This window comes from Erinaceus europaeus, chromosome 20 (assembly GCF_950295315.1).
Source record: "Erinaceus europaeus chromosome 20, mEriEur2.1, whole genome shotgun sequence".
NCBI classification, from domain to species: domain Eukaryota; kingdom Metazoa; phylum Chordata; class Mammalia; order Eulipotyphla; family Erinaceidae; genus Erinaceus; species Erinaceus europaeus.
In genome coordinates this window covers 23,806,189-23,820,662 of record NC_080181.1, presented here as the reverse complement: position 1 = coordinate 23,820,662, position 14,474 = coordinate 23,806,189, and the positions used below count along the sequence as shown (strand labels likewise).

At 37.5% G+C, this 14,474-nt stretch overlaps 1 protein-coding gene across 5 annotated transcripts in view; it reads left to right on the top strand.

The window, feature by feature from the left end:
* DDX10 (DEAD-box helicase 10) overlaps window positions 1-14,474 on the top strand; it is a 653,321-nt gene that overhangs the window by 31,731 nt on the left and 607,116 nt on the right. For all 5 annotated transcript variants that reach the window (XR_009546788.1, XR_009546786.1, XR_009546787.1 and 2 more), the window contains exons 8-9: window positions 4,514-4,676; window positions 6,977-7,061. Coding sequence is in view for 1 of the 5 variants with exons in the window: in XM_007539286.3 (XP_007539348.1) it covers window positions 4,514-4,676; window positions 6,977-7,061 (248 nt within the window). In the remaining 4 variants the exon portion in view is untranslated. The remainder of the gene's footprint in view (window positions 1-4,513; window positions 4,677-6,976; window positions 7,062-14,474) is intronic.

Genomic DNA, 14,474 nt, shown 5'->3' with positions numbered 1-14,474 from the left:
CTATGTAACTATAGAGGGGTTTATATATCCCTTTTAATTAGTGTTTTTAAGTCCTATGGTTATATACCTAGAAGTGGTATTGCTGTATGTATTTCATTTTTATGTTATTTTTGGTTGAGTCTTGCACATGTATTTCTCTGAGGTACTTTTCATTCAGATAGAGACCACTTCCTGTGAGGTACTGGTTTGAACATGGACTGTGCCTCCATGGCTAAACAAAAGCTCTTCTTTCCTTTATATCCTTGCTATCACTTGGTGTTTCCAATTGAAAAAAAAAAAAACTCCCTCTAGAGCTCTGCTAAACTCCAGCTTCTGGTGTTGCTGGGAATTGAACCTGGAACCATTGATGCTCAGGCCTGAAATTCTTTCATCGTGATCACTATGCTAACTATCCCCAATTTTTTTGATACAGGTCACTTTCACTGGTATGAAGTGTTTTCTTATTGTGGTTTTCAATGTGAATTGTAATTCTGTAGTAGAAGGTGATGTGGGGCTTTTTTTTTTTTTTTTTTTCCATATGTCTGGGCCATCTGTATGTCTTCTTTGTAGAAGTTTGACTACAAACTCTTGTAGAAGACAAGTCTGCTAGTTGAACCACAGCCTCATCTCCTCTTCTCTCCTTAGTTCTCCAGTGAGTCAGCATGTAAGATGTAAGATAGAATTTGCTCAAGTCAGTGTTCAGTTATTAGTCCTTACCTTATTTGGCCTTTCAGAAATTTTCCTTCTTCTTGAAACACTTCTTTAGACTTCTATGATTCTATCCACTAACCTGTTGCCTTTCTTTGTTTTCTGATTATTATCTGCTCTGTTATCCTCAGATTAACTAGTCTTTTAATCATCTTTGCTGAGTTCTCATCAACCTAATCACTAATTTTTGGAGTGCCTTAGAAATCTGACCACTACTTGTACTTCTTTCATACTTTTCCTGGGGCACAGAACCAGTTCTGTATATTTAACTTTCATCTTTATTCTAACAACCATCAAATCTATATTTCAAGCCTGGTATTTTCCCTGAGCTTTGGATTTTTTGTTTAAACTTAGCTATTGGGTATTTCCAATTGATATTGCCTTATTGAGGAAACATCTCAATTACACACCCCCCCCCCCCCAGCACTACTCAGCTCTGGCTTCTTTTCTGCATGTCTTTTACATTATAACCCAAGTGATATTTGGAGAACAGAAATTAAGGCTGGGGAGGTAGCATAGTGGTTATGCAGATGACTTTTGTACCTGAGGTTCTTGAGGTCCCAGGTTCAGTTCCCAGTACCACCATAAACTAGAGCTTAGCTGTGCTTTTGTAAAACAAACACAACAACAAAAACTAGAAACTGAAATAAAACACTACCTTGCTCAAAAAAATTCTCAATTCATGTGGTCTGAGAGGTGGTGCAGTGGGTAAAGCATTGAACTCTTAAACATGAGGTTCTGAGTTCAATCCCCAGCAGCTCATGTACCAGAGTGATATCTGGTTCTTTCTCTCTTCCTATCTTTCTCATAAATAATAATAAAAATTCCTGACTTGCTTCTCATCAGAATGAAACCTAAGTTCTTTAGAATCTGCCAGGCTAGCGTTGCCGGAGAGAGAAGAGACCGAGAACTCATGGCGGAGTGGGAACGCAAATCTTTATTCATGCGGACGCGCCAGTGTTGGGTGTGAGCACAGCAGGTTTAGGCCACGTGGAGCTAGCAAAATGGCCGCCTCCTGCTATGCATGCCAGCCCTTCTCCAGGTCAGGAAGCGGAAGAGAAAGAGAGAGAGAGAGTGGAAACAGAAGTGACTGCAATAGGAGAATTCTGGAAGTAGCAAGTTGGGACGGAATTGGATAAGAAAGGGTGGAGAAAACCAGGCACTCTGGGAAGGTAGAAAGCTTCTGTAGCAATGGTTGCTAGGGTTTTAGCTGGCGGGAATGGGCAATACCCTGAGGGGGTAATGTGGTGTTTTTAAAAAAAGGCAGAAGATTGATATGTAAGTAATAATACTCGCATGGAAATATGGTGGTTTGTGGGTTCTTCCTAACTCAACCACATCTGTACAATATCCCAACATGCATAGACTTCTTTTTTTAAAATTTTTATTTATAAAATGGAGATATTGACAAGACCATAAGATAAGAGGGGCACAGTTCTGCACAATTCCCACCACCAGTGCTCCATATCCCATCCCCTCCCTTGAAAGCTTTCCTATTCTTTATCCCTCTGGGAGTATGGACCCAGGATCATTATGGTGGAAGGTGTGGCTTCTATAATTGCTTCCTCACTGAACCATGGGCATTGGCAGGTCGATCCATACTCCCAGCCTATCTCTTTCCCTAGTGGGGCTGAGGTCTGAGGAGGTGGGGCTCCAGGACATATATATTTTTTTTTGTTTGTTTTTTACCAGAGCCAGTACTGTTCAGTTCTGGCTTATGGTAGTATGGGGGGTTTGAACCTGGGACTTTGGAGCCTCAGGTATGAGAGTCTGTTTGCATAACCATTATGCTATCTGTCCTCTGGCTCAGGACACATTTTTTAAAAAAATATTTTATTTATTTATTTATTTATTTATTTATTCCCTTTTGTTGCCCTTGTTTTATTGTTGTAGTTATTATTGTTGTTGTCGTTGCTGGATAGGACAGAGAGAAATGGAGAGAGGAGGGGAAGACAGAGAGGAGGAGAGAAAGATAGACACCTGCAGACCTGCCTCACCGCCTGTGAAGCGACTCTCCTGCAGGTGGGGAGCCGGGGTTCGAACCGGGATCCTTATGCCGGTCCTTGTGCTTTGCGCCACCTGCGCTTAACCCGCTGCGCTACAGCCCAACTCCCAGGACACATTTTTTAAAGGAATTAAAGTTCAGTATTAATTGAAGAGGTGCATATTGAAGAGAGCTTTTCATGGATTCAGTTTATGCTTCTCAATTTATGTATGTATTTTCCTGAGATTGGCTTGCTGAGAGGTTGTGTATGGTCTGTATTTCCCCTTTCATAATAACTGCTTTTTTTTTTTTTAATCAATTTGATAAGACAAGCATGAGTCTATTAACCTCTGATTTTACTGGCACATTGACTCAAGGTCAGAGAATCTTCCTGGTACCAGAGTATTGCTGATGAGCAAGTAAATGACACTAATGACTGAGGAACAAGTCACTTTGCCATTTAGGTGTTTTATTAGTCATTACTTTAAACAAAATTTGAAGGGAGACTTATTGAACTTTTTAGCTGATAGATAAGATTACTTGTAATATAACATCATGATTTTGACATATATATTATAGTTTCACAGTTGTAAGGTTTCTCTACTCCATTTTCTGTGTTTTCATGAGATTTTCTTAATGCCTATGTTAGAGAAACAAGCATGAAATGAAGCTCTACTGTGCACCATATTAGCATTTAGTAGTCCTCATATATGAATATAAACTATAGAGAAATAAAAGTAACATTGTCTCCATCTGGTCTCATAAATTAAGAAATACAAGAAATAAAATCTTATGTCTGACAGTTCTGCCAAATTCTAAGTATTTAGATACTTCTATACAAATAATTGCTGTGGGAGTAGATACAGGCTTTAGCCCCAAGAATCTCTCCTTAGGCCCCTCTCTGTCCATGTTTGCACTCACCAGCGACTGGTGGGTTCCCAAAGAAATCCTGGTCTTCTCTTGTTGCGTTCTCAGGTGATTTTCTTTTCCAAATAATTGTTCTGGTAAGAGAACTTAGAATGCCTTTATGATGAGAGGAAATAAAAGGTTAAAAGCAGGTTTATATAGTTTAATTGTAGAAAATCCTGAATTTCAATAAAGCAATTAATTAAAAAAATTGAAGCATAAAATATAAAGATAAAATTCTGTGGAATTGGAGAATGAGTTCAAGGAGAAAAAGAAATGATACAAATTTTTTTCCAGTTAAGGAGTTCCTTTCATTTAGTATTCTTACTTATAGCACAGAATTGATGAGCCCTACCCTACCTATGTACAGCCTCCCTCATTTCTGTATATTTTTAAATTGGTGGTGGGCATTAACTGGTGTGCTTTTTAGAATCTGTTAGATGCATTTCTCAGTGTAATATATATGTGTGTGTATTATTTTGTAGTTTTTGTTTTGTTTGTTTATTTGTTTTTGTTTTTGGGTCCCAGAGCACTGCTCAGCTCTGACTTACTATGGTGTGGGGAACCAAACCTGGGACTTTGAAGCCTTAGGCATGAGAGTCTTTGTATAATCATTATGCTATACCCCCCCCATAAATATATTTAAATGCCAATATTATAGTTTATTAGAAATCATGTTCTTTGCAATTGCATACATTGGGGGTAGTATTAGATATCAGTTTAAACATGCAAGAGGGGCATATGTGCTTTTTTCTTTTCAAAATTACTTTAGGAAATAATGTGAACAAACATTTGAGGGCCAAAATTCTAGGCTATATTTGTTTCTGTGCTTTGTATTTTTTTAATGGGGAAAAGTTGGGTGCCTTACTTCCGGTATTTCATAAACTGACTACTGCTGCTATCAGAAGTAAACTCATTTTTTCTGTTAATGTCTAGGTACAGTATCTGTTCCGAGTTTTCTGTCGACTTCGTCCTGGTGTTTCTATCCTTGCCCTGCATGGTCGACAGCAGCAGATGAGAAGAATGGAGGTTTATAATGAGTTTGTACGCAAAAAAGCTGCTGTGCTCTTTGCTACTGATATTGCAGCGAGGGGTCTAGGTAAGAAAAATTCTTAGCAGAAAATGATTTGTGATTATAGGAAATGAAACTGAATTGTGAAATGGCATTTTGGGAATTCAAATAGTTTGGATCAGGTGTCTGGGTTTCTCTTATGAAAGAACTGTCAGTACATTGATATCCTTAATTATTTCAGTTATATCAGTGAACATTTTTATTCTTTCCTTTGTACTTTTGATAATTATAGAATTATGAGGAGCGTGCAAAATCAAAAGAGGATTAATGATTTAAAGCCATAAAGATGCCCTATTCCTTTGAAAATTGGAAACTTGATAAATGTTATGATTTATTAAATAAGAAGTAATGAAATTCATCTTTTCCTCAGCCATTCTAATTTTAATTTAAAATATCAATGTGTCTGTCAGTCTGCAGCAACTCTATAAACCAGAGCTGAGCAGTGGTCTGGTCTTGTTCAATCTCTCTCTCTCTCTCTCTCATTAAAATAATTAAATAAAAAAACCCAGTAAAATACTATTGTAATCTTAAAAAGCCACTGTGATAATACTGTACAACTGGCTGGAAACAAAGGTTTTGAAGTGCTTAGAGAACTAGTTTAGAGGGAAGAACAAAGAATTAGATTAAATAGGTGGTAATTTTAATTCACTTTATTGTTCTTACAAATTTTAAACATATCAAAGACAGTAGATTTCATAAAACATTCCACTCAACTTCACAACCCCTGCTTCTTATCCCTTTTGGAGTATTTTGAAGCATACTCCATATATCCTACCAGTTAATTCTTATGTCACTGGAGGTAGTAACCAAGCACACACACATACACTTTTTCCATACAGGCACTTTGTTTACATTGAGTGCCTTTTGGAGACCATCTACCAAGGTGGCTGAGAGATGCCTGTGGTCTGTGGAGGCAAGCTGAGGTCTTCACACCAGAGCATGTTCCCTCCTCCCCATGGTCCTTGTCCTCAGAAAAGTCCAGTCCTGGGACTAGGGACTGTTACAGAGATATAGAGCTCCTTCTCAGATGAGTTGACAGTAGACAAACATTATATATATATAATTAAGATTTTTATAATCTATATTGTCTCATGAAGCTTTTTTTCCCCCTGCAGGTGGGCACCCGGGGCTTAAACCTGGGTCCTTGCATATGGTAGAGGGTGGAATCAACCAGGTGCACCATTGCCTGGCCCATATTGGTCAGATGATCAGTATTTGTTTTATGTTATCATGTAATTATTGTTTACTGCTGAGGGAATTTGTATACTTCCAATTGACTTGCAATTGAATTTTTTTAAAAAAATATTTAATAATGAGATAACAAAATCTTACTGAGATTTGTACATGGATGGGAATTAACTGACTTAAGAATGAAATGATAGCTCATGGAGAAATGGAAATTTATAGCCAGAAATATAGAAAGGAGACATTGCTAGTAAATGAAAAATAAACTTGATTTAAAAAGATATGGGCCTAGAAGGAAAGCCAAACCTTTATTTAAACGGAAATCAGTGAGTAGGGTACTGGATAAACAAAGTAGATTGTGGAAGTCCATGTATGAGGCCCCTGGTTCATTCTATACCACCTCATATATTGCTCAAATTGGACCATTATTCTGGGGTCTTTCTCTCATTAAGTAAAAAACAAACATGAAGACACCTTTAAACTTAGAAATTGATTCCATAGTTTATGAGGAACCCATGAGAACTGATTCTTTTAGGCTTTTAAATATAAGGCTACTTCGGGAGTCGGGCTGTAGCGCAGCGGGTTAAGCGCAGGTGGCGCAAAGCACAAGGACCGGCATAAGGATCCCGGTTTGAACCCCGGCTCCCCACCTGCAGGGGAGTCGCTTCACAGGCGGTGAAGCAGGTCTGCAGGTGTCTATCTTTCTCTCCTCCTCTCTGTCTTCCCCTCCTCTCTCCATTTCTCTCTGTCCTATCCAACAATGACAACAACAATAATAACTACAACAGTAAAACAACAAGGGCAACAAAAGGGAATAAATAAATAAAATAAATATTAAAAAAATATAAGGCTACTTCATTATTTATTGACAACAACAGTTTGTCTTTTCTGTGTCAGATAAAAAATAATCTTCACATTCAAACATTGTCATTAATTTTAGTTCGCTTTGTCAGAAAAGCTGTACTTATTATCTCTTGGTTCACACAATTAATTTTATTTTTAATAGAGTTCACAGATGCTATCTATCAGTATGATAAGGTAGAAAGTCCTAGCAATCAATATTGTAAAATAAAAATAGTGTGGCAGGGCAGATCTTGAAACTGATTTTTTTTTTTTTTTAACTTGACATTCCTTCTGCACAGATTTCCCAGCTGTTAATTGGGTTCTTCAGTTTGACTGTCCAGAGGATGCCAACACATACATTCACAGAGCAGGTAGAACTGCAAGGTAGGTTGGTGTTCTGGTGCTTTCTGCTTTTGGTATGTCAAACAAAAACTTATTCTCAAATTTCAAAAAACAAAAACAGATGAATTTTGGAAGAGTTTGAGAAGTGTAGGTAATCACTCCTCTTTAAAAGTTTTGTTGAATTCATAAATAAAACTACCTAGGCCTTGTTTTTTGGTTATGGGGAGGTTTTTGTTTACTGTTTCAATTTCTTTGGCTGTAATTCATGTTTTCTAGTTCTTCTGATTTAGTCATAGGTGGATGAATCCTTCTAAGAACATATCCATTTCTTCCTAGTTCTCTAGTTTGGTGGCATATTGTTGCTCATAGAAGTTTAATACAATATTTTGAATTTGTACTGTGTCTGAAAGCATTAGCTAAGTGAGACAAGCCAAAAAGGGAAGGTTGAATACCAGATGGTCTGTTTTCAGGTGAGGAAACTAAGTTTTTCAATAGTTTCTTCCTTTTTTTTTTTTTGATTAGGAGGTTAATGGTTTTCAGTACAGTTGTTGACACATGGATGTAAGTTCTCATCTTGCCATGATAGGCATCTGCAAAACACTCTCACCCCTAACTTAGTGAAAATTTTTTATAATCTAACATGAACCAGAATTGCTGTTCCTATTTACTTTCTAATTTAATATAAAATGTCTGAAGGCTAAAGCATTTTTCAATTGAATTAGGTTTGTCCTTTAGACCATTAAATATAAGCAGTGGTCAAAATGTATACATTCAAATTAAATGCAATTTTAATTTTGGACCAGAGCATGTCTCAGCTCAGACTGTTAGTGCCAGGGATTGAATTTGGGGCCTCTCCCATGTAATCCTGTGTAATACTACTGCACTGTTTATCTCAAAGTTCAGCTCTCCTGACTGGCATGCAGTGAGTGAATAATGCAGGAGAGCAAGTGAAGACTGTTTAAAAATATAATTTTATATTAGAGGATTTAAAAGTATATTGCCATTATATAATCTGAGCAAGTTGAACCACTTCCTTAATTGCTAGACTTTATATTCATGATAATAGTGTTACTGGGGGAAGTGCAAACTGATTGATTCTTGGAATACATTTATCGGCATTAAAATTTTTACTTCAGGGGGCTGGGCAATAGTGCAGCGGGTTTAGTGCACATGGTGTGAAGCCAAGGACCGCTTCAAGGACATAGGTTCAAACCCCCGTCTCCTCACTTGCAGGAGGGTTGCTTCAGAAGTGGTGAAGCAGGTCTGTAGGTGTCTTTCTCTCCCCGTCTTCTCTCTGTCCTATCAGGTAACAACAGTAATAACTATAACAACAAGGAACAAACAAGCAAAAAAATGGAAAAAATGGCCTCCAGGAGTAGTGGATTTGGAGTGTAGGCACCAAGACCCAGAAATAACCCTTGAGGGGGAAAAAAAATTCCTATATGAAGATAATTGCATATCTCAGAATATTACAAACAGATTTATGAGGGGAACTATTTTAGGGTTATTGGATATTAGACAAGTTGTTGAAAATCATGTGAAGTTGAACATGACATGATGAACATTAAATTGATCTAATGACTAGAGATGAATAGGAGATAGACCAACACAGTTGTTTGAAGTGAATATACTAATTTGAAAAACTACTGAAATGTACTTTCTGATGTGGTCATTAATTTTTAAAGTACAGCCTGTTTGGCTCTTCATTACCAATTAAAGGTTTTTTAAGTGGACTATTTCAGATATCTAGTCAGTGGAAAGAGTTTAGGATATGTAATGCTTATTTTGTTCTGGCAGTTTAATAAAAAATGACCAATCTGCAGTTTAAAAGTTGCCATTAGTGGGCTTAGAGATAATTAGGAAGTTTCCTGGGCCATGAGATGAATAATTGAATTGGATAGAAGTTAAATTAAAAATTGAAACTAATTAAAATCCTGTGTATGTGCCATGATTAAAACTAAGTTGCCAGATAGTATTTGCTTTTGAAACTAAACTATAATGTGTGAATATGGAAAAATGAATTCAGTGCTTTGTGGCAAAATGTCTGAGATATGGGGGAAATCCCCCCCATATGTTTTAGCTAAACAAACAAAAGGATAGTTAACATACTGGCTTAGTGTACTTGCTCTTTTAATTTATTCACCCACTGATTATCATGAGTTAGAAGCAATTAGCGTTTATTTTTAATTGTTCATGATCCTTTTGACAATTTGATCTACTTGAAAGATATGCGAGTTAAGAAATTTGTCTCTGAGTGTGTGTGTTTGTGACAGTAATATATATGTAGGTATAAAAATATGGGAATATACATATAGGTTTGATATCAGTGTTATGGTAAGACAATTATTTGGGGGTGGCTTGGGTTGTAAAATGTGATTCCACAAGGGGGCAGCAGAGGTTAGCTCTGCAGTCTGGTAGCTGTTCAAATCAACAAATTCGAAGACGGAAAGTAGTTAAAATTTCTAATGTGATAACTTGTGAATGGTTCATGGTTGGTTTGTGGAAAATACTGATATGTTATACAAGAGATAATGAACGGAATTGCTTTAATTGTGTCTTCAATTGGTTTGTAAATTGAAATAAGGAACAATTTTCATAAGCATTAATTTAGTAGTGCGTTCAATGTGTGTCTTAGTATAGGGCTGGGACAGTGCTTGCTAGTAAAGTCTTCTTTTATTCTGTTTAACTTAGAGTTAGGAAGATCCTATCTTTATTCCTCTCTGGTGCTTCCTTTTATGACCTTCTTTAAAAAGACCTCTGTCTTTGTTACTATTTTAGAATTTAAAGGTATAACAAAAGGGCAAAAGCCTTTACTTTGCAGCTAGAAGTGTTGAGGATCTGACACAGAGTCTAACCAGTATGCATATAAAGGTATGTAAAAGAGACTGATATGGGAGTCGGGCTGTAGCGCAGTGGGTTAAGCGCAGGTGGCGCAAAGCACAAGGACCGGCATAAGGATCCCGGTTCGAACCCCGGCTCCCCACCTGCAGGGGAGTCGCTTCACAGGTCTGCAGGTGTCTGTCTTTCTCTCCTCCTCTCTGTCTTCCCCTCCTCTCTCCATTTCTCTCTGTCCTATCCAACAACGACAATGACAATAATAACTACAACAATAAAACAACAAGGGCAACAAAAGGGAATAAATAAATAAAATAAATAAAAAAATTAAAAAAAGAGAGACATATTTCTTTCCCAAGCACTTCCTCCTGCTTACTAGTCTCACAGCAGGCATAGAGATCCTTTAAATATAAGTCAGATTATGTCACTCCTCTGATTGTTTCCCATTTCACTCAGTAAAAGCCAGTGACCTACTGGGCTTTAAACTGTTCAACCCCCCTTCCCAAGCTTTTTTTTTTTTTTTTGTGCTCCACACTGGTCTTAAATATTTCTTCTACAAGTAAGGCATGTTTTTGCTTTGGTGTCTTTAAATTACTCCTTTTGGTTGGATTTTTTTCTTTTCTTTTCCAGAGCACTGATCAGCTCTGGTTTGTGGTGGTAGGGGATTGAATTTGGGACTTTGGAGCCTCAGGCATGACAGTCTGTTTGCATAACCATTATGCTATCTACACCACCCCCCAATGCTTTTATTTAAGTATCAGTGATGTTTTCTGACCTCTCCCATTCACTTCTCTTACTTTTTTTTGCCTCTCCACTCCAGAACTTGAAATGTTCTAGAGTATTTACTTAGTAGATTTGTCTCTTTTCCCTAACTTAAAATGTAGGTTCCATATGGAGGACAAAGTGCATATCCTTAATTGATATATCCTGAGTGCTTGGAGAAGAATCTGGCATCTAGTACACATAACACACATCCTCAAATCAGATCCACCTAATGCATTGTCTATTTAAAAAAAAATTTTTTTTTATCGTCTACTTTTGTGCAATAAGTTATTCTTCAGATAGTGGTTTAAAGCTTTTATCTTGTGTGCATTTAACCAGGTATGCCATTGCCTGGCCCTTGTCAGGTTCTTTTCCATGTACTCCTCTTCATAGGAATGCTCACAATAGGTAGCTGACCTCATTAGTGCAAATGAGAAGGAAGGGAGAATAAGTGTGAGCATCATTGTCTTCTGTGACCTAGACCTGAATGTCACACTATATTTACACTATCCATAGTTTATACAAATCAGCTCATTACTTGGCTTTGATGGGGTTATGGACATAAGTAACAGGAGGCCCAGATTATAATAATAGAAGCCATTTTGGAAGCTGCTTATTGTGAAGCTTTGCTAATCAGTTCAAAGTTAAAGGTAATTTGGAGGTCTAGGTCAGATGGGAGGGTTCTTGGGTGGGTCTTCATAGCTCCACAGATCCCTTCTTGCTACTTCCGATTAATGGCCAAGTGTCTGCATGATTTACCATTTACGTACAAGAGCTGATATTAGGGTTAGTTACAAGGCTGTCTGTTGAGACCTAGGCAGCTATGAACACTACCAGGTCATGCTACAATGGTTGAATGAGTAGAGCATAAGGGACACACATTTAGAATGGAGTTTGTGTTGGGCAATCTTTATGGGAATAGTTGAGGATTAATGGTCTTTTTTAAAAAAAAAATTATTTATTTATTTATTTTCCCTTTTGTTGCCCTTGTTGTGGTTATTGATGTTGTTGTTGGATAGGACAGAGAGAAATGGAGAGAGGAGGGGAAGATAGAGGGGGGAGAGAGTCGCTTGTGAAGCGACTCCCCTGCAGGTGGGGAGTCGGGACTTGAATCGGGATTGTTAGGCCAGTCCTTGCGCTTTGCGCCATGTGCGCTTAACCCACTGCACCACCGCCCCAAGGATTAATGTTCTTAAATGAAAGGTAAATTTCCAGACTCATGCTGTTTTTTTCCTCTGGTCATTTTTTCTTTCAATGAAAGAATTACCATTGGGATTCAAAAACAAGTGGTCTAGATATCCTATTTTAGCTAGAAATACTAGTGAGCTGTGTAGGCTGTAGAAGTAAGCTTGCTTATAACAGGTAGCTGATCTTGATCAATTAATTGAGGACCCTTCTTTCTAGAAGGAACTTGGGATAGTTGACAGAATAATGAATTGGAATTTTAACGTTGCTATTAGGTATTGATTAGCTATTTTGTTTCTCCTTTTTTCTTTTGATAAGACCAGATACTTGGCCTTTTAGGGATATTACTTTTGAAACATATGTTTATTTAAAATTTAATCAACTTTTATGAGAGATAGACTAGAGTACCAAACAATTCTGGTTTCAGATAGTGCCCAGGATAGAAGCTAATAACTATATATATATTGAAAGGTTTAATTTATTTGTTTATTAATGAGAAAGATAGGGGAGAAAGAGAAAGAACCAGACATCACTCTGGCACATGTGCTGCTGGGGATTGAACTTGGGACCTCCTGCTTGACAGTCCAGTGCTTTATCCACTGCACTACCTCCTGGACCACTTTAATTTTTTGTCTATTACATATTATAAATCACAGAAAGTTTTACATGAGGCATACATATACACATAAAGAGAGAAGGCATAGCACCACCACTCTGGTAGAAACTACGTTTTTATGCTTCCTATGTTGGTTGCTTTTAAAATCAGCAAATTATATAAAATGAGGCTCGTTAAGACATTTTAAAGAATTACATAAATGTAACATGGCATTAATACTGGTGGTGAAAGTGAGATTTTTGTTATTTCTGCTGTAGGGCTTTTTATATGTTGCCGAGAATGTCTCTTAAAATACTCTGTCTAAATATGTGGAGCTTCAAAATGTAGGCCTTACAAAGAATATTTATTTCTCTTTATACATATACTTAGCTACAGGCTTGGATATTGCTTTTTAAAATCTAAAAACTAGCTCATGGGTATATATGCTGTTCTTATAAGCATTAAAAAAACTCAAAATGTGTTTATGTCCTTCTCCCCACCTGCTTTTTTTTAAAGAAGACAAGCTTACTGGAAATTTCTGTGGTGTGTAGGAGATAATTTGTGTTCTTATGATGCTTCAAGGTGAAAATATATGTATGATATAGAACAGGTATAAATGGCTGGTGATGACATTTTAAAACAGATGCTTGCCCTTTGGGATTTGACTTTGGCATTATTTTCTATCTCCCTTTCAGAATCTTCTAAATTTCTGTTGGATTCTGTCATAACCTATATGGCCTTTTATATAATTATTCTGTTTGCTGTAGTTTTATTTTTAAGGTTTGGATGTGGCTCTTTGTGACTTTAACATGACTCATTTCCCCAGTACTTCCTGGGGAGATAAGATAGATGCAGATGATCACACTTAGCATTATTGCTTATTCGTGCGTCTGGAGATTCGCGATCCTCACTTTTCAGATATCCTAGAGATTTGTCTTCTGCCTATATCATAGTTATATCCCTGTGTATGCTTGGAGACCATTTATTATTCCTCCATACTTGAATTTGGAAATAATGCTAAAATGTTGATTGTCCTTCAAAAACTGATCCCACTCTTTTGTAATTGTCTTTGGGTCACATGAAATAAACATCTTACTTATAAAGTGTACTAATTTCATTTAAGTCTTTTTTTTTTGTTGTTCTTTTTTATTTTTTGACTCCAGAGTTATCGCAGCAGCTTGGTACCTGTGCTATGAATACACTGCTCCTGTGGCGCTTTCTTTTTTTTTTTTTTAATTTTTATCCATTTATTTTGATAGGACAGAGAGAAATTGAGAGAGGAGGGGAAGGAGAGCTGGGGGCTTCAACTGGGATCCTTGCATGGGTTCTTGAGCTTCGTACTGTCTGCACTTAACCAGATGTACAACCATTTGGCCTTAGTGATGCACTTTTTCTTTTTTTCTTTTAATTTTTTATTTATAAAAAGGAAACATTGACTAAACCATAGGATAAGAGGGGTACAACTTCACACAATTCCCACCACCAGAACTCTTTATCCCCTCCCCTCCTCCCTCCCTTCCCTTCCCTGATAGCTTTCCTATTCTTTATCCCTCTGGGAGTATGGACCCAAGGTCATGTGGCTTCTGTAATTGCTTCCCCGCTGAACATGGGGGTTGATAGGTTGATCCATACTCCAAGCCTGTCTCTCTCTTTCCCTAGTGGGGAAGGGCTCTGGGGAAGCAGCGGAGCTCCAGGACACATTGGTGGGGTCATCTGTGCAGGGAAGTCTGGTCTGCGTGATGCACTTTCTATACAAAAATGCATCGTGGGGGTCAGGCGGTAGTGCAGTGGGTTAAGCGCACATGTTGCCAAGTGCAAGGACCAGTGTAAAGATCCCGGTTCAAGCCCTGGCTCCCCACCGGCAGGGGAATTGCTTCACAGGTGGTGAAGCAGGTTGGCAGGTGTCTATCTTTCTCTCCCCCTCTCTGTCTTCCCCATCTCTCTCCATTTCTCTCTGTCTTAATCCAACAACAGTGAAATCAACAACGACAATAATAACTACAAAAAAAAAAAAACAAAGGAAAAAATGCATGTGACTTTTCTAACAAGCCAATGATTTTATAGTTTGAACTGGGAAG